Source organism: Cydia fagiglandana, chromosome Z (genome assembly GCF_963556715.1).
Source record: "Cydia fagiglandana chromosome Z, ilCydFagi1.1, whole genome shotgun sequence".
Classification (NCBI taxonomy): domain Eukaryota; kingdom Metazoa; phylum Arthropoda; class Insecta; order Lepidoptera; family Tortricidae; genus Cydia; species Cydia fagiglandana.
The window spans coordinates 23,592,930-23,613,266 of record NC_085959.1 but is presented as its reverse complement, the minus strand read 5'-3'; the positions used below and the strand labels follow the sequence as shown (position 1 = coordinate 23,613,266).

Genomic DNA, 20,337 nt, shown 5'->3' with positions numbered 1-20,337 from the left:
ACTGACAAATAGTCTTGATACTTTCCATTTTATGCATATTTATATGTAATTATTTTTTCAGGATTGTGTAAAAGTACCTACGGTATCTCGAATAAAAGACCGCTAAGTAGGTGATATGCAAGAATTCGTAATCTACGTGCCGGATTCAAGCACATCCAGTTCCTCACATCAGTCCCTGGTTGTTCTGAAGCTAGCTCAAACATAAGTGACATTGAATATTTTAATTCAGACGTCGATTACAAAGAATAAAACCTTTTCATAAAAATATTTCTTTATTTGTAAGTTCGTTTACTAGGTTCTGTTAGTTACGAAATTATAAGTATTTCATATTTAGCAGACTTTTCGGCGAAGTAAAATATCGTGAGATGAGAGAACCGGACATATCCCAATAAGGCCTACCTACTTATGCACTATTTTTATTCATTTTCATATTTATTATTAATAATGTACACATACATTACAAGTCAAGTTTACAATGGGTGAAATATATCCCAGATAGTAAAATTACAGTTCTAATGCCCAATTTTTACCCGATCTACCCGGTTTTGTATTAAAATAACTGTTGGACTGCACAGATTAGGTAGTACATAAATGAGACTCTATCTTGTTTGGTACTAAAATTACAGTTGTATTGGGCAGATTCTTAACTAGTTTTAGCAGTTTTGTCAATCGCACTGTCACTTTTTAGTATCTGAAACATAAAAACAAAAGTGTGTTTTAAAAAGAAAACTAGTGCCTGCGCTAAATCAGAGGATTGATTTGACGAGCGGGCACCACCACCAGGCTCCGTTTAGTAAGCCATGGTAAAAAACCGGAACAAAAGGGGTACAAGTATCATGACCTTTAGTGTCGTACTATAATCACGTGACCAGTGTTGTCAGCATAGCAAAAACCATAAAATAGCACTGGCGCGCCCTCAAATCCCACGACTCTTCTCTTTCCGCACAGACTCTACACAATACAACCGATTCACTTATTTATTTTACTATCGCTATATTTTCAACCAATATTATAAAATAAACATTTTTATTTCAACTATGTAGAGTCTGTGCGGAAAGAGAAGAGTCGTGGGATTTGAGGGCGCGCCAGTGCTATTTTATGGTTTTTGCTATGCTGACAACACTGGTCACGTGATTATAGTACGACACTAAAGCTCATGATACTTGAATCCCTTTTGTTCCGGTTTTTTACCACGGCTTACTAAACGGAGCCTGGTGGTGGTGTCGGCTCGTCAACTCAATCCTCTGATTTAGCGCAGGCACTAGTTTTCTTTTTAAAACACACTTGTTTTTATATTTTAGATACTAAAAAGTGACTGCGATTGACAAAACTGCTAAAACTAGTTAAGAATCTGCCCAATACAACTCTAATTTTAGTACCAAACAAGATAGAGTCTCATTTATGTACTGCCTAATCTGTGCAGTCCAACAGTTATTAAAACCGGGTAGATCGGGTAGAAATTGGGCAATAGAACTGTAATTTTATCTGGGATATATTTCACCCATTGTAAACTTGACTTGTAATGTATGTGTACATTATTAATAATAAATATGAATATTAATAAAAATAGTGCATATGTAGGTAGGCCTTATTGGGAAATGTCCGGTTCTCTCATCTCACGATATTTTACTTCGCCGAAAAGTCACTGCTAAATATGAAATAATAATTTCATAACTAACAGAACCTACGAATAAAGAAATATTTTATTAGAAAAAGTTTTATTCAGAACCTAGTAAACGAACTTACAAATAAAGAAATATTTTATTAGAAAAAGTTTCATTCTTTGTAATCGAAGTCTGAATTAAAATATTCAATGTCACTTATGTTTGAGCTAGCTTCAAAACAACCAGGGACACTCATAGAACTATCTTCATCTGAACTGGATGTGCTTGAATCCGGCACGTATATTACGAATTCTTGCATGTCACCTACTTAGCGGTCTTTTATTCGAGATACCGTAGGTACTTTTGCACAATCCTGAAAAGAAATTACATATAAATATGCATAAAATGGCAAGTATCAAGACTATTTCTAAGTTATTTTAAAGATCATGAATGACCTGCATATTTATGAAAATTAATATATTTTGAATGAATATACTTACCGATTATGTACCGGAGACAAGTTACTTAGGGGGCTTATTAAATAGGTAATTATTTAATATTAAATACAATATCAATACCCGCGAATAGCGGAAACACGTTCCGCGACTTTTTGTAAGTCGATAGTCGGCTTTTAGCCGTTTTCTTCCCGCTGACAAAACCGAACAATGCTGTTAAATATAATTTTCTTTGTGCTTTTATGTACGGTTTTATCGTGTTTTGAAAATATTTTATACATAAAACTTGCGGTTTTTGTTAATAAAAATATACATTGACAGAAGTTTGTTTACTTTTTACAAGACAGGTGTCAAAGGTTTGATTGCCATATAAAATTCAAAATGTTAGTTCCCGTTTCTGCCACGACTCTTCTCTTTCCGCACAGACTCTACCAACGTATTAAGCGTCCATTGTAGTCGTACCAAAATATATCGAAAGAGATTCTTACCTGTTTTAAAATAAATTAAACTGATTCCGCGTCTACATTCGATGTCAATCGATGCCCAACTAACCGCACTATTGCGTCGTTAATTTAATCTAACCGTTATTCAATAGACGAAGAAGATTATAGGGGGTATATTTAAGTCATAACAAAACAGGTGCCTCACGGGACAGCGATAAAAAGGCTTCCCTTGTTTTATTAAATAACGCATTAATTTATAAATATGATTAAATCAATTCTCTAGAAAATGATCTTTATAAAAATACAAAGTTGTTTATAATACGTTGCCTACATCCAAAGTTATGATTTTTTTTGCGATATTTCCTACACATTTGCAACAATAAGAACTCATTTTTTTTTTAATTAATATTATCTCTGAAATTAGGCGAATTTCAAAAAAGTTTATAGGACATTTTTGTCTCTAAATATGATCAGGAATACGCTGTTAAAATTATTCGGTTTCCTCATGTTACACCGTATAGTTAGTGTCTACTTATTCTAATATACATATTTTTAAAAAGACAACAAATTTGTCATGAATCAGATAATAGTTTCTTTTGTAGCTTTCATTATTATGGACGGAATGTAAAAACCTGGGCTTAAAACTTAATGCCCTGTCGTATTCGTATACCAGATAGCTGCTGCTGTTTTATTTTAATGTTATTCCCCTACGCAGTGCGCGCGTGCTGTAGGCAAATTTAACCTATCCAGGGATCAAGGTGGACGGCCGCGAAAGCGACGTTCATTTACCTCATCTTTTTAGGCCCACCCCACACTAGCGTCTTTTGAGCGTCGGCGTCTAGTCAGCGCTATGGAATAGTGAAGCGAAATGCCGTCGCTGCGCAGTTGCGTCGAGCAGCAGCCATAGAATTGACTACGCTGACGCTCGGGAGAGGCTAGTGTGGGGTGACTCTTAGGGGCGACTATCAGCCTTATTGATATATTGTATCGGTACACTAGATAAAGCTACGCTATCATTTTTTATCTACCTATAGTTCGTTTTTTTTAGCATTAGAAAGAACTTGGAAGAAGGTATGCGATTTTGGCATGTCTTTTAATTGTAAAACGCTTATTAAAAATCAGTAACTATAATTTATGAAAGCAGAAGAATATAAATGATCGTATTAGATTCATAATTGTTACATATTTGCCGTAACTTATTTTTAATATGTGTTTTTCAATTAAAAGACACATCAGGATTGTTTACCTTATTTCTAATGCTAAAAAAACGAACTATACGAAACTATAAAGATCGGAAAATTAAAGTAATTGCCGGTTTAAACCTATGTATATATAGGTTTTATTATAGGATTCTGAATGTCTTAAGTATCTGTAAATATTTCATAAGCTTGAAGGTAAATGAAATTTGCTGTCATAAACTACATTCAATACCAAATTCAAAGTGTTCGACCTCCTCATTTGCTGGACATTCTGAAGTACCCATTACATATACCTATTTCGTAAAAAATGGTAATATTATTACCTAATCACATTTTTTTACGAGTAGGTAATAATTGTGATATTAATTAATTGTATTTAATCCCACCCTGTATGACATGACAATGTGTTGTGAGTAGGTTAAGTAGGAATATACATTATAATTTAAATGTAAAACTATAGTTTTGGTAAAATAACTGCTTAATACTACCGGATGACAACTATGCTGAAAAGAATTCTCTTCCCAGCAAAAGATCCATTCAAGTTCCACTCAGGGGGTAACTTCGAAAAGTCCACAAACTTTCTTCATATGAGGTTCGCAGCCGCTTCACAATTATTCTGTGGTCCAAGTGGGATCCGTTGCTAAACTTTGGCAAAAACTGTCTTAACCGTACATTTTTAATTTATATAATTATAAATCATTTAATAAAACTGTTATTAACGAGCTATTATTAGGCAAAGACTATTTATCTAGATAAACATATCGAATGACTTAGGCCCATCTCTCACGACTCACGAAGCTACTCTCAAGCGATTTGTGTTTCGTACGCGTATCCTACGCGTCGCTTATGAGTACCCGCCATATTTATTTCCTACGTTTCGCACACCACGAGACGCGTCGACGACGCGTTTGATATCAGTCGTATGAGACTGTCTTGCTGGTCGCACGCGGCTCGAGTCGCAAAATGGCGGCGGAACAAGCTTTTAATATAATAATTTTCGTTCAAAAGGTGGAAAAGTATCCATGTTTATATAATTATAAGCTGCCTAATTATGTAAGAAAAGATGTGACGGAAAAGGCGTGGATTGAAATAGGAAAAAAATAAATTTTAATATTTTCATTTAAATTAAATTTATACACAATAATTGGATTGCCAAGGGAGCGAAGCATGTAGGGTTATTAGATAGTTGGCAAGATTATTTCTCAGATTTTGTGGTGATGTTTTTCCGCAAATGACACAAAATAGTTTCATTTGCGTAGCACCGTGTGCGGAAACGAGTAGCATACCAGTAGGCGATCATGGTTTGCATCTCACTCATCTCAGTCGCGTAGCATTTGAATAGTCTCGTGAGAGAATTTGTTTTATGCTTAATTTCTTTTGGTTAGAGGCTGTGATTTACTACTTAATATATCGAATCGAATTGAATACCTAATACGTTTTACATTTAATAAGTTTTTGGCAAAAATTTCATTTTTGGTACAAGCTTTTATCGCTGACTGTACTTTTCTTGCGACAGACAGCTAATACTCATCGAGACTATTCTAAAAACCCCAAACACAATTAGGTTGCGTTGTTTCATCACAGAGTTCTTATGGCCACCTCCTGTCTCCATCATCAGATCAGCTCGATGGTACCATAATATTGCATTGTCATCCGATTTATACTTGCATGCAAAATTTCAGCTCAATCGGAAACCGGGAAGTGGATCAAATTTAACTTGCAAGATTTGATTTTACACAGACAGACAACGGTCAGGTGAAAGTAAATAAAAGCTTAGTAAAAAGAACCGTATGGTTTATTACGCTTATTTCTTACTACTTGTACTAAAGATTAACCATGTTTTGCTTTTTTCGCCGACTGTGCTGGGTTACGTTAACAATTTGTGCTTATTTGGGACTTTGCCTCGTCATTGTGTTGACTAAATAAATATTTTTCTGTTCCAATTCATACATACATTCAAATAAATAGCGGCCGGTAATGGGCTTCACCATAAATAAATCCCATCAGTTTGTCACCTTTAGGTGCACTAAGTGAACGTTGTACCATCACGTTCCACGATTGTTGTGCCATTTAATACTAACAAGACTATTGTAGCCAATAACCGTCATGTGGGATGTTGACTTGACGATCATTGTTCCTGTAGTCGTGTCAGCGAACGGTCTCATAGCGAAGAGTCTCGAGTCTCAACCAACACCTAGAGAGACTCTCGCTAGGTGGCTGGATCAAGGGTCAGATGCAGAAGGCGGTAGTTTTGGACAGGGCGCGTACAGTACGTCGGTTCCTCACTCTGTGGCCCTGACCACCGGCAGCTTGGGGCGTGCCTTGCTTCCTAGAGCTAGAGCGACCTCCATAGCATTTAGATACAAAACTTACGAATCCACAAGGAGTACAACCAACTAAAAATTTTACTCTATAACTATGTTTATAATCTGAGTACATTTGAATGAGACGAATGAGACGCTCTGGAATTGAGTTTTTGGGGCACATTTTTTCTTGTACGAGGCGTGAAAGTACTGAAATAAAATTACTTAAGATAGGTGGAACTGTTATATTTATCTATAGAGGTTCTAATATAGACGAAACAAAAAACTAAAAAAGCAAATCACCTGCCTAAACAAATCCCCTCCGGCCGTTTTGGCAACCAAGTTCCGCAACCAGTTGTCGAAAAAGAATTAACATTCTTGTTACGCAACTAGTTGCCTAAAAAGAAATTATATTCCTGTTCGACAACTAGCGTTTATATTACTGGAGTTTCGCAACTGGTTACCAAATAAGACTTTTATTTCTTATTTCACAACTAGCATGATGACACCTAGAATATCCTAAAATCAAACAGACGTTTTAATAATACCTATATACAGAACTTCCAATAGTGCTATTTAAAAATATAAATGTTTATTTGACATCTTTGACATCTGCTCCATATACAATTTGTACTATTTTTTATGCTGCAGTGATGCACATAAGGTTATCTAGTATTTATTGCTAATAATAGCGACAACGATTGATCAAGTGTCCAGTGATCACACCATTACATATCGGACGGGTACTCATAAATCTCATAATGTCTACTTCAAATGTATATCCCACACGTGATATTGTATTTATTAGTACGAAAAGAGGAGGAGTGTCAATGCTATACAATGATCGCCAATATTACCGGAAAAAGATTTAACGTTAATAAGAACTCGTTCTGGAAATGTTTCACAACAAAAGGATGCAAAGGTAATATCACTTTAAATAGTCGTAATGAAATTGTGAACCATAGTGCACACATACTGTGTTGTTTGGGTGACAGCGGTAAAAATATTATCAAAAAGAAAATGGATGATATCAAACAGAAAACAAGCAGCAATTTTGAATCGATTCAGAAACAATATAATGATATGGTTCGTGACTTAAAAAATAACGGATATGAATTAATAGCTAATGTACCAACATTTAATAGTGTGAAAACTGGGTTATTTGCTGAGAGAAACAGAGTTGTCGGTGCTAAGAAATTACGATTTGCACGTGCACTTGACGTGACAGTGCCAAAGAAGTACGAAAAAATGTTACTTTGTGATTATATTGACGAAAATAAGGATTTAAGATTGATTGTTTTCTGTAATGATAATATGAAAACGGAAATTAAGAATATAAGTCACTTTTTTGCTGATGGAACTTTCAAGAGTTGTCCAAAGGGGTTCCATCAATTATACATGTTTTATATTTAAGAAGGAAAGACCTGGATATTCATTGCAGTTGTTTATTTTAGGAAGCCATCTTCAGTACAAATCCGATTCTAATTCTAAACATATTCAAAACATAGACATTCGTATAAAAACTATGAAACCATAAACAATACGGCCAGTATGAATCATGCCCCTTTTTAATGAAAAATAAAACGCCTCATTGACGTTGACGTGACAGGTGACATTTGACATGACTGGCCCCAATTTCACCACCGTGACAGGTGCGACAATTGTATCAAAATATGACATATGTAGAGTTGGGTCAATTTTTGAAGAGGGTGTTTTTTCGACATTTGTATGGCAATTTTTTATTTTTGAAAAATCTGATTTATAATCATCGGTTTAGAAAGGGTTCTTAACAACAAAAAATATACTGTATGAGGCACCTCTGTACTTTTTATAGTTAGCTAGATATGGGCGTTTAAAAATCGACATTTGTATGCCACTATTTACCCATTTGTAATTCGCTTTTGACATGTATAAGGCATTTTTTCGACGTTATATAGCAGTATCAACATATATATGCCACTATTTATTATTTTTCTTGCATTTATAAGACCCTAACGACATTTATATGGTACCTTCTCGACATCTGTATGACACTATGTCGACATTTGTATGCCACAATCGACATTTTTATGGTCAAAATAGCCGTATAAATGTCGCCATACAAATGTCGTGACATGTCGCCAATAATATTTTTTTGCGATATTTCCTACACAATACAACCGATTCACATATTTATTTAACTATATATTTTAACACTATATTTACAACTATTATTATAAAATAAACATTTTTATTTCAACTATGTACCAACGTATTAAGCGTCCATACAAATGTCATTGTAGTCGTACCAAAATATATCGAAAGAGATTCTTACCTGTTTCTAAATCAATTAAAGTGTTTCCGCGTCTATATTCGATGTCAATCGATGCCCAACTAACCGCACTATTGCGTCGTAAATTTAATCTAACCGTTATTCAATAGACAAAGAAGATTATAGGGGGTATATTTAAGTCATAACAAAACAGGTTCCGCGCGGGACAGCGATAAAAAGGCTTCCCTTGTTTTATTAAATAACGCATTAATTTATCAATATGATTAAATCAATTCTGTAGAAAATGCTCTTTATGAAAATACAAAGTTGTTTATAAATACGTTGCCTACATCCAAAGTTATAATTTTTTTTATTGCGCTATGCCGCCACTGGGACACGCGAAAAACGGCAAATTTCGCCGTTTTTGGAACTTTAAATGCGATTTTCTCAGTAACTAATAATATTTTAGGTACAGTTGTGCATGATTTTTAAAGCTTATAACACATTGAATGAAAATATATACATACATACCCAGTTTTTTAGTCCTATGGACTTCGAGTTTTAGCCGTGGGACAGCAAAAAATGCCTATTTGAAAATTGACCCAGTTATCGGTTTCACCACGATGACAGGTGCGACAATTGTAGAATACAATTGTCACGTCAAAACATATAGGGAAAAACGTATCAAATACTATAAATAAATTAGCGAGAGCTTGGACTGGCATATGTAGTGGTAATGTAACTGTATAGGCGTTCTAAATTTTAATTTTCCGTTTTCTCGTACTATAAGCATAAAAAGAGGTTTGTTTTTCATTGGTGTAAATATGAGAAAACAATGTCAGTGTCAAATTCTGAATATTGAGTGCTTGTTTTTATTTCAAATACCTTATTTATTTTCATGCTAACGGTAACGCCACTACATATATTTGCCATTCCACGCTCTCGCTAATTTATCTATTGAATTGTTTAACTCAAACATGAATAAGTTTTTTTTTCATACCTATATTGTGTCCTATATAATAGTACATTTCGATGCTAGTGCGGAAGGTATGTCATTACTTCACGAGTACCGAGATATCTTGCCACGAGCCGCAGGCGAGTCTCAAAACTCGGGACGAGTGAAGAATGACATTTCCGCACGTGTATCGAACGACGTTTTTTAATACAGTTGCGAACAAATAAGAAAAACATTGTTAATCGTACACTAAACAAAAGTGGTAAAAGTGACAGCTCGGTTAGACGTCGTCTTTAAGTATATTATATCTATGGGCGTTTGGCAGCTATTCCGTTCCATTCCAGTCAACTTATTAAGAACGGAATTTTCAATATTGAATATTAAAAAATAAACGTGTTATAATCATGAAGAGGTAAGTAATTAAATATGAAATATGTAATATTTTTCGTATTCTTACATTAACGGTAGGTTTTTATGCTGATTACGACGTTTAAAGGAAAGTAATATTAACACTCATCAATAAGTAGTCGTGAATTGGAACAAGTATAAATTTAAAAAAATTGGAAAAGTAAAAAGCACTAGTTCGAGATAACCAACTTTCCGCACGCTAAACAGCTACGTAAAGTAGCACTTTTTGAGCAACTGTATTAAAATAGCTATTTATGTAACAAGTGCGGAAAGTAGGTGATTTCCGATGAGTGGCATGTTATTCACGAGCGAACGAAGTGAGCGAGTGTATAATACGACACGAGGCGGAAATCATCTTTCCGCGCGTGTAACATACAAGATTTTACTATGCATCGTTCGAGTAAATAAAAAAAAATAGGTACTACGACAAAATACTTTAATTTTTAAAATTAAATTACAATTATCTTAATCTCTCCGTCATTTTCACTCTGATATTTACAGTTATACTTATGCTTGCAAGTTCTTCTCTTCATAAAGCTCTCGTTTTTTCGAAAATCAATACAACCTAAAAACAAAAACACAAAACTCGTAACTCATATCGTATGACCACTAACAATTGCCCGCCATGTAGATAAAATTAAGGGTAATTTACGTTACCTTCGTTACCGTACTTATAATCTGGCGCCTCATTTGCAAACTTCCATATAATATAGTTCGCTATTAGAACTTATGACTTGTTTGGTCAAAAACATCATTTTGTCATTATAGAAACAGGATTAACCTTGAATAGTTTTTAAAATGATGTCATTTACACTTTATTATGATTACGAGTAGTTTGTTAATATACGCAAGAATGACATTTTTCGAAATCGATCCAGCTTTCACGCGAGTAGAGGGCTAACATCACTAAACTTGAACTCGATACTTAATTTTATTACAAATAAAACACTGATTAAAAATTTCTTAATGGCGGGTATTTTTTTCTTAAACACATGCACGCGCCACGCTTAATGATGCTTCTAGACGGGCAATATTTTCACTGCAATATGTGGCCGGCAACTATTTGCATCTTTCTCTAACATTTGAGTAAGAAAGGGACTCAAACAGTTGCCGACCACATAATTGACATAATGCAGTGAAAATATGGCCCGTCTAAGAAGCCTCATTACGTGTAGATACGTACTGCGCATGTGTAAAGTAGCTAACACACTACCGCACCGCACCAAGGTCATTGTGGGACGCACCCATAAGTAAAAGGGAGAAAGCGACATCTCTTTCTCCCTCTTACTTATGGGTGCGTCGCACAATGACCTTGGTGCGGTGCGATAGTGTGTTAGCTACTTTATACTCGGCCATGTTTTTTTTTTCGCACTGTGCAGGCTAAGGCAATATTTACGTTCTCCCAAGCATATTAAAAATTGTTTTTAAAATAATATTACATATAGACGGTCAAGCAAATCTTGTCAGTAGAAAAAGGCGCGAAATTCAAATTTTCTATGAGACGCTATCCCTTCGCGCCTACATTTTTCAAATTTGCCGCCTTTTTTTACTGACAAGATCTGCTTGACCAAGTATATTTATAAAATTTAACGAATAACAGTAATAACACAAGGAATTATATTAATTTTGAAATATCTTAAATATGAGTGAAAATTCTCTTTTTTACTTTTAAGTTAAACTATTCTCACGTAGTAAATACTCTTTGTGTTGGGCTGATATTGGGGTTAAACATAAAAAAAAAACTGAAAAGTAAAATGCACAGGTGCACAATCGTGCAGAAAAGTGCTTCTTTCCGCACGATTTGAGTCCATAGAAAACGCTGTTTTCGAGAACATGCATTGTAAAAAATATTTCATTCACAAATATTTCAGTAGGTAACACACCACGTAAACCGCGTCCAAACCGCGGCTTCCGTATAGAAGGGATACTTTTTATTGGCTGAATGTAAATAAATGCCTTTGCTCTCTTTTTCATAAAACCAATTTAAAACTATTAAGTCCATTCCCGCCATTAAGTAATTTTCTTCGTGAAACTAGCATTTCTTGTGTGCGTATGTTAGTATTTTTATTTCATAAATATTGGTGCAATATGGATACTGCAAGAAAGATGACTATCTTAAAATTGATTTCCGACAGTAAATCCGTGTTATTTGGTAAATTTGATAACAAATTAACATTCGAAATGAAAGTTAATAAATGGAAGGAAATAGCTCAACGTTTGAATGAAATGGGTGTGTACGACAAAGATTGGAAATATCTAAGAGATACAACTTGGCAAAATTGGAGAAAGAGGACTATAGTAAGTATTTAACAAGTTTGAATTATTAATTAGTTACGATAATATGGATCAATTTGTCTGAAATAAATGAATTTTATTATTTTATTTACACTATTTTAATTTGGAATTCAATGTAAAAACGTAAGTACAGTCAACCAATTGGAACCCAAGGCCACTTTAGAACTCTTGTCTTATTGACACCCTGTTATTTAACTATGTATTAGCCATAGAAGTAACTTTGACGTTTACTATAAAAAGTTTCTACAGTGGTCTAGGGTTACAATTGATTGACTGTAGGTCGTTCATTTAAAAACACTCAACATAAGGAAATTTTAGCTTTCAATAATCGTAATAATTATTTGTTTTTTTTAGGAAAAAAGGGATAATCGTGACCAAACAGGATCTGCGGGAGGCAAAAAATGGCAATTTGATGAAACTGATGACATTATTCTGAATATAATAGGGAAGAACACTCCAGTCGTAGAGGGTTTGACAGTTCCAGAATCCTCAGGAACTCAGGCGGCTGAGACTATTCAAGTACAAGAAACAAGTCAACCTATTCCTCAAAATTCCCAAAATAAAACGAATTCAACTAATGTGCAGTATAAATCCGTTATACGTTTAAAAAAGGAAAAATTAGAGGCTGAAATATTGTTGCTTAAAGAGAAAACTGAACTTTATAAGAGAGAAAAGTATAAATTAGATTTAGAATTATTTAAATTAGAAAAAGAATTGAACATAACGCATTCTTCTTATACAGCACCTTACCACGATCAAAATTGTGTACAATTAGATATTGTTCAATTAGTCGACATAGAAGAAGAAAACGTTCAACTTACTAGATCAAATACAACTTAAAATTATATAATTTCTTATAAAGTAATCACTTCTTTTTTTTTCAAACTTATTTTGTACCTAGTTATTGGCTATGTATGGTGGCGAGCCCTTTTAGTAGCATACTTATTTCTTACTATGTTTTAATCACAAAGTACACAATTACACTGATAATAATATATATTGATTATAATATTAAATAGCGGGTTTAAATTCAGCAAGCTGTACCTATCCGTACCTTTTTCATAACATGTACTTAAATAAATTGTAACATACTAATGTAGGTAGTCTAAAGGTAATGAAATAAACGAGTTTGTATTTTGTATTTATTTTTATAATATGTCCATTAAATATTTCCTTAAGTATAGATTTGTATTAATTCCCTTAACACTTCAATCGCCTCAGGGTCAATTGCATGATTTCCGTCTCCGTCTCTTCCGTCGTTATCTTCATTATCTCTCTCATTGTCACCGTTATCAACCGGATTGTAATACGGAATATAATACTGCACTCCAAGGCGTTTTTCTAAGTTGTGAAGGGTGACACACGCTAAAAATATATGGCATGCTTTCAGAGGTTGAACACGGAGATGATTGAGACAGGGGAATTTTTCTTTTAATACTCCTAAAGCGTTTTCAACTAATCTTCGTGTACTTTTAAAAGCTCGTAGAAATCGCATTACTGCTTCTGTTATTGGTATTTCAACTGGGATGTTTGGCGTAATGAGCCATTTTTTCATGGCATATGCACTGTCTCCTAACAAAATTGCATTTGGGAACGGCCTCCAACCATTCTCCCACTGCTGAGCCAAAGTTGAATTACGTAGCACTCTTGCATCATGAACGGATCCCGGCCATCTCGCACTGGCGTAAAAAAACTCTAAATTTGGCCCACAAACAACCATTGTATTAATCGAATGCCCACCTTTGCGGTCAACGTACATGTACTCATGTTGCTGAGGTGAATCAATGGGTATTAATGATCCATCAACGACTCCACCAATTCTTGGAATATTTGCTAATTCCCTAAATAAATGCGGGATAGCGTCGGAATTCTCCGGCCAGCGTACTTCAATCCCAAACATTTCGTTGACAATTGCAGTCGTAACTCGTTTGATACACCGATGAATGGTAGCCTTAGATACTCCATGATTATCTCCGCTTACGTGATATTGAGAGCCCGATCCCATCCAATGCAGTGTACAAAGAATTTGTTGGCAAGGCGTCAAAGCTTTGTTTCTTGGCGTTGGATGTTCAATACGTGCACCAATTCTATTTATTAAATATTCTACACTGACTTTACTAAGACGGAATTTTTCCTTAAATGAAAAATCCGTAATATCAAAAGAAAAATTAATTCTTTCTTTAAATCTTCTAATATGTGCGAATTCATCAAGATCACTGTTACTATCACTAGCGTCACTACTACTCGCATGGAGAGCCATTTTGAACTACGCGTGAATCAACCACGAAATACTACAATTGTCACGCAAATCCGACACACCTTCAATCACATGTCAAGATTCTCTGACAATTCTACAAATATGTCGACTAAAAATAATAATTCTTGTTTCACAACATAATTGTAATACATACAATTGTAGCAAAATGCCTGTCACGTATGTAAGCATTTCTATAGAAAATATTTCATATAATTGTAATATGTCACCTGTCGCTTGACAATTGTAGCTCGACATATGTCACTGACAATTGTAGCCGTGGTGAAATTGGGGCCTGGTCATACTGTAAACAGAAATTTTACAAGTTAATTTTTTATCGAAACAATCCTTATAATTAAATACATCTGTGAATAAATGATAACACAAGTTAAGTTAAATATGACACCAGTGGAAAAGTGATAAGTGTAAATTATACCATTGATATTGGACGACAAAGCAATGTTATAAGATGTACGGATTATAGAGTAAACCAGTGTTGTTGTAATTCCTATTAAAGTTATAAATCTAATCGTTTTGGTTTAATTACTTGCCTACCTGTTCTAGTAGTATAGTTACCAGTAGGTACTCTACGTATAACAGTGTCAGTTATAGGAATATTAGGAATATTGGGACTATTGGCACAGCTAGGAATATTGGGACTGTTAGGTGCACAATTAGGTGTTGAAGAATGAAATGAATGTTGGCTTTTGGAACTATTGGCATTTGGTGTTGAACATAAAAACGAATGTTGATTTTGATCAGAATTAAAAGCATAAGTATCATGGTTATTATTTTCATGATCTTTAGTATTATTGATACTTATACACTCACTATCAGACTCAAAAGGATAAGAATCATAGTTATCATCATTATTTTCAAAATCTCTAATATTAGTCCGAGTTACACATCCACTGTTCTGTGGACGATAAATATGTTGCTGATTGCGTCTATATAAAACATTATCACTATCTTTAATGATATATGAGCGAGGATGATCAGCCTTAGATACTATTCTACCTTTATGCCAGTTATTATCAGTAGGTTTTTTCTTGAAATAGACATAATCATTATCATTCAAAGGGAGAGACATCCTAGCATGTTGATTGTAGTAAGATCTTGTTTTATCTAAATTTACCTTCTTATGTTCCAAATGTTCCTTAAAGTTTACTACTTTGGGCTTTAAAACAGTGGCTTTAGCCGGTAGTTTTGTTCTTAGTTGCCGCGACATAAGTAATTGAGCAGGAGAGCTAAGATTTCCTCTTGGGGAATTCCTATACTGCAGTAGACCAATATAAGGATCTGTTCCTGATTCATCACATTTTTTGAATATATTTTTTACAATCCTAACACTAACTTCAGCGAGACCATTAGACCTTGGCAAGTATGGACTTGAAGTAATATGTTCAAATTCCCAATTTATTGAAAAAGCTTTGAAAGCTTGAGAGTTGAATGGTGGACCATTATCGGTAAGAAGTTGCAATGGAACACCATGGCGAGCAAAGATAGACTTTAAGTTAGTAATAACAGCATTACTATCACTGCCTTTCTGTAAATGAGCGACTTCAATGTAATTGGAATAACTATCCACAACAAGTAAGTATTTTTTGGACTTATAGTCAAACAAATCTGCAGCTACCTTTTCCCACGGATATATAGGTTGTTCATGCGACATCATTGGATCTTTAGGCTTATTATTCATGAACATAAGGCAATATTCACATTGTTTTATCTTTGACTCTATATCGCTATTGATGTTGGGCCAGTAGACTGTACCTCTAGCTTGACCTTTGGTTTTCTCAATACCTAAATGACCTTCATGTAAAATAGAGAGCATTTCAGATCTCAAAGACATGGGAATGACAACACTTTGACCTTTAAAAACTAAGTTATTAATAACATGAATCTCATCTCTGATGTTCCAATATGGAGAGACAATAGGATCAATTTCCTTTTTAGAATTAGGCCATCCATTTTTGAAGTACAGTTTCAGTTTTTGTAAAGATTCATCTTTATTAGTGTGTTCAAGGATTTTATTCAACTTGTCTTTAGTAATAGCCAAATGAGAAGTTAATAAATTGACATGAATTTCTACATCTTTTTCTAAATCATTGAAATTGAATTCACAATTAGACTCATCTTGTACAGGAGCTCGAGATAAGGTATCAGAGATATACATTTCTGACCCTTTAGTATAAGAAACTACTAAATGATATGCTTGTAAGGCAATCATCATGCGTTGTAGTCTAGCAGGAACCTCGGCTAATGGTTTTTTGAATAAGGTCACCAGCGGTTGGTGATCGGTCTCTACATGAACAGTGTTACCATACAAATACTGATGGAATTTCTTGGCACCAAATAAGATGGCAAAAAGTTCTTTTTCTATTTGTGCATAGTTTTCTTGAGACCTGGTAAGGGACTTAGACGCATAAGCTATTGGATTTCTCCCATGAAAAATCACAGCACCGACGGCAGACTTTGAAGCATCAACTGACATTCTTATGGGCTTCTTTAAATCAAAATGAGTAAGGACTGGTGCTTTACAAATTAAAGACTTTAGCTTACCAAATTGTTTTTCATGAGATTCTGACCATTGCCAAATATTTTCTTTCTTTACCAAATCTCTAAGAATACTAGTTTCCTCAGCTAAATTTGGAATGTATTGACCTAAGTAATTTACCATTCCTAGGAATCGTTGCAATTCCTTGACATTTGTTGGACTAGGCATTTCGGTAATGGCTTTTATTTTTGACTTATCAGGAGAAATGCCATCTTTGTTGAACATATGACCCACATAGTACACTTCAGACATATTAAATTGACATTTTGACCTATTGAACTTGATGTTCACTTCCTGTGCTCTTTTTAAGAGATTGGCTAATCGTTCGTCATGCTCAGCTTGCGTTTTACCAAAAACTAATAAATCATCTATGAATATCTGAACTCCAGGCAAATCACCAAATAATTGAACCATAGTTCTATGAAAGATTTCAGAACTAGAATTAATTCCGAAAGGTAAACGAAGGAATTTGTACCTGCCAAATGGGGTATTGAATGTGCATAAATCGCTACTTTCCTCGTCTAAAGGTATCGTCCAGAATCCTGAGCTAGCATCTAACTTGCTGAAAACTGTTGCACCAGCTATATTTGATCGCAAATCGTTAAAAGTAGGAAACGTATAGTGAGGTCTTTTTATAGCTTCATTCAAGCTACGTGGATCTAAACATACACGAAGGGTACCATTTGCTTTTTCGACTACGACAATAGAGTTGACCCAATCAGTGGGCTTTTCAATTTTTTCAATGACATTTAATTTTTCCATTTTATTTAATTCTTCTTTTAGACGCGTTTGCAAAGCAAAAGGTATTCTTCTAGTGGCACTAATCTTAGGTTTGACACTAGGATCCACATCCAAATGAGCTTTTACTGGTAGACAACCTAGACCTTCAAATAAATTTGGATATTTATCAACGACATTGGGTACTGACCTTGACTTTGAAGATTTTAGACACGACTTTTTAGGATTTTGACTGATCTTTTGTTCTTCAATGTTTAATACCCTTTTGACTATCCCAAATTCATCAATGGTTTGTTGTCCAATAATGGTTCGACTTACAATATCTGCTACCACAAAATAGACCGTTGCCGTCTCATTGTTGGAAAATGTGCATTTTAAGTAGCATCCTCCAACAATGGGTATTTTGTTACCTGTGTAAGAATAAAGTTTATGATTAGCACTAATGATAGGTACATTTTTATCCAAGTCTTCTAGTACAAATCTAGAAATAACATTGATTTCAGCACCTGTGTCAATCTTACATGGCAAAGTTTTGTTGTTTACTTTTAAGTTCATTGTCCATTTACTTTTATAGGAAGGGTTATCTATGCTTGCTATGATATAGATATCATTATCCCTGCGGATGCTTACCATGTTGACATTCTTGTTGAAGAAACAGCACTTTTCGTAGTGGTTACTACGCTTACAAATCCTGCAAGTGACTCCTTTAGCTGGACACCTAAAACGATGTATCTGCCCACAGCGTGTGCATGTGCTCGTACGCGTGTTGCTGGGACTTCTGTTTTCACGACGGTAGTTATTGCTGGGACTTCTGTTTTCACGACGGTAGTGGTTGTTTCCGTTTGACGTTGACGTTCTTCGAGACTGTGACATGCTTCTTCCAGTTGAGCTATTACGACGATGCTGCTGACGGTATGATTTTGAAACTGAATCAACTGTTTGATTTTCATTATTGTTTATTTTAGATGATCGTTCCTGTGACAATTTCATGCTTTTTGCAATTTTGAGACATTTTTCGATTGTCAAGTTGTCTTCTTGTAGTAGTCTTTGTTTTACTTTTTTATCTGATATGCCGATGACAAATTTGTCTTTTATGAGACTCTCTTTTAATGTGCCAAATTCGCAATAGTTACTCAGGTTAGTTATTACAGTGACATACTCTTCGAAATCTTCGTCGGAATTTTGTTGTCTAGAAAAGAAGTTATACCTTTCCACGGTTAGGTTTTTCAGTGGATTGAATTTGGCGTCGAATTTTTCTATAACTTCTTTTAGAGTGGCTGTTTTTCTGTCTATGGAGAAAGAGTTAAATATTGTGAGGCCTTCGTCTCCAAGTAAATTCAGTAATATGGCTACTTTTCTATTTTCCGGGAAGTCGTCGAGTTTGTTTGCTTCAGTATAAATTTCGAATTTCTGTTTCCATATTCTCCATTTTTCTGGCACTTGACTGTCGATTTTTAGCGGTTTAATCGACCCAATTATTGCTACGTCTTTGGCATGGCGTTCTTCTTCATTTTCAGATTCATCTTCTGACACCATGTTTTATATTTAAGAAGGAAAGACCTGGATATTCATTGCAGTTGTTTATTTTAGGAAGCCATCTTCAGTACAAATCCGATTCTAATTCTAAACATATTCAAAACATAGACATTCGTATAAAAACTATGAAACCATAAACAATACGGCCAGTATGAATCAATACACAATACACGGATATGATGATAAAACTCACATCATTACCCCTATATTTTATGCCCTTCTACCAAACAAGAAAACAGTAACTTATAAATTGTTACTGAAATTGATCAAGAAGCAGATTTCTGATTTCCAACCAGCTAAAATTACACTCGATTTTGAGGTAGCTGCTATAAATGCCTTTCAACAAACATTTCCTGAAATCATCTTTAAAGGCTGCTACTATCATTTCAATCGCTGCTTGTGGAAAAAAGCGAAATCCCTGAAGATAACTACAAGAGTATTAAAAAGACACGTATCAAGATGTATCGGGATAGCCCGCTTGCCACAGAGTGACATTAATGAAGGGTATAAATATGTTATTGGAAGAAGCCCTAAAGACAATAAAATTAAAAAGTTCAACACATATTTTCGAAATCAGTGGCTTAAAAAACATGATTTCGGCAATTCTTGTTCTTGTGCAAATGAAAATATCAGAACTAATAACAACGTTGAAGGTTGGCACCGCAAAAATAACAGTTTTGTTGGACGAACACATCCTACTTTAGCACATCTACTAGACGTGTTAGATTCTGAAAAATCATCGTACGATTTAAAAAAAACAACAAACAAGAAAAAGAGGGAATATGCGGAGATACATCAGGAAATTGAGTCGGCGTTAAACGATTTACAAGAAAAAGTTATTTCTGTCGGACATTGCATAGAAATCATAAGTCCTTTTGTCGTGCCTTGGTGAATAAATGCTAATAGATAAAAGATAATATTAAAGATAGGTTAGATTTAGTTGAGAAATCAGTAACTTTGTATTACAAATTCCACAGACAGATTTCTCAAAAGTATTGTGTTTCGTTAGATTAGAAATATGCGATTAAGTTTTTACTATTTAATTACGAACTTCTATAGTTTAAAGGCCCACGCTTTGTTTTATTTGAAGGTGCAAGATTGGAAGTAGAACCTATAGAACCTTGTCACAATCAAATGATATGAGATCTCAAGCGGCTTCATATTGACGTTCACTGTGACAAGGCACGAAATGGCCTAGGAATCAAATTGGTTGACCGGTAACTAGGTATGAGTTGCCCAAACAAATGTTATATAGAAAATCTTCGGCTATACAGGGTGGAATTTTGTAATGCCACCTGAAGGGGAAGTACTCTTAATACTGTAGATAGAAAATTTTACT

The 20,337-nt window shown here is 34.6% G+C and overlaps 1 protein-coding gene and 1 long non-coding RNA gene across 2 annotated transcripts in view; one reads left to right on the top strand and one right to left on the bottom strand.

Annotated features, from left to right (window-relative positions):
* The window catches only part of LOC134679018 (uncharacterized), a 473,913-nt gene that overhangs the window by 21,254 nt on the left and 432,322 nt on the right, over nt 1–20,337 (top strand). The gene's annotated exons all lie outside the window — the stretch shown is intronic.
* On the bottom strand, nt 17,177–19,096 carry LOC134678607 (uncharacterized protein DDB_G0289917-like). Its single transcript, XM_063537236.1, has 2 exons — nt 18,093–19,096; nt 17,177–17,872 (listed from the first exon to the last, which is right to left on the bottom strand). The coding sequence occupies exons 1-2, from the start codon at nt 18,996–18,998 to the stop codon at nt 17,837–17,839; spliced, it is 942 nt and encodes a 313-aa protein (XP_063393306.1). The 5' UTR covers nt 18,999–19,096; the 3' UTR covers nt 17,177–17,836.

Bases quoted from the DNA above. Each gene is read 5' to 3' on its own strand.
- LOC134678607 (XM_063537236.1), bottom strand. From the start codon at position 18,998: ATGGTGTCAGAAGATGAATCTGAAAATGAAGAAGAACGCCATGCCAAA. The intron at 17,873-18,092 runs GTAAGCATCCGC...ATTCTTACACAG, and splicing joins TCAACAAGAATGTCAACATG to GTAACAAAATACCCATTGTT.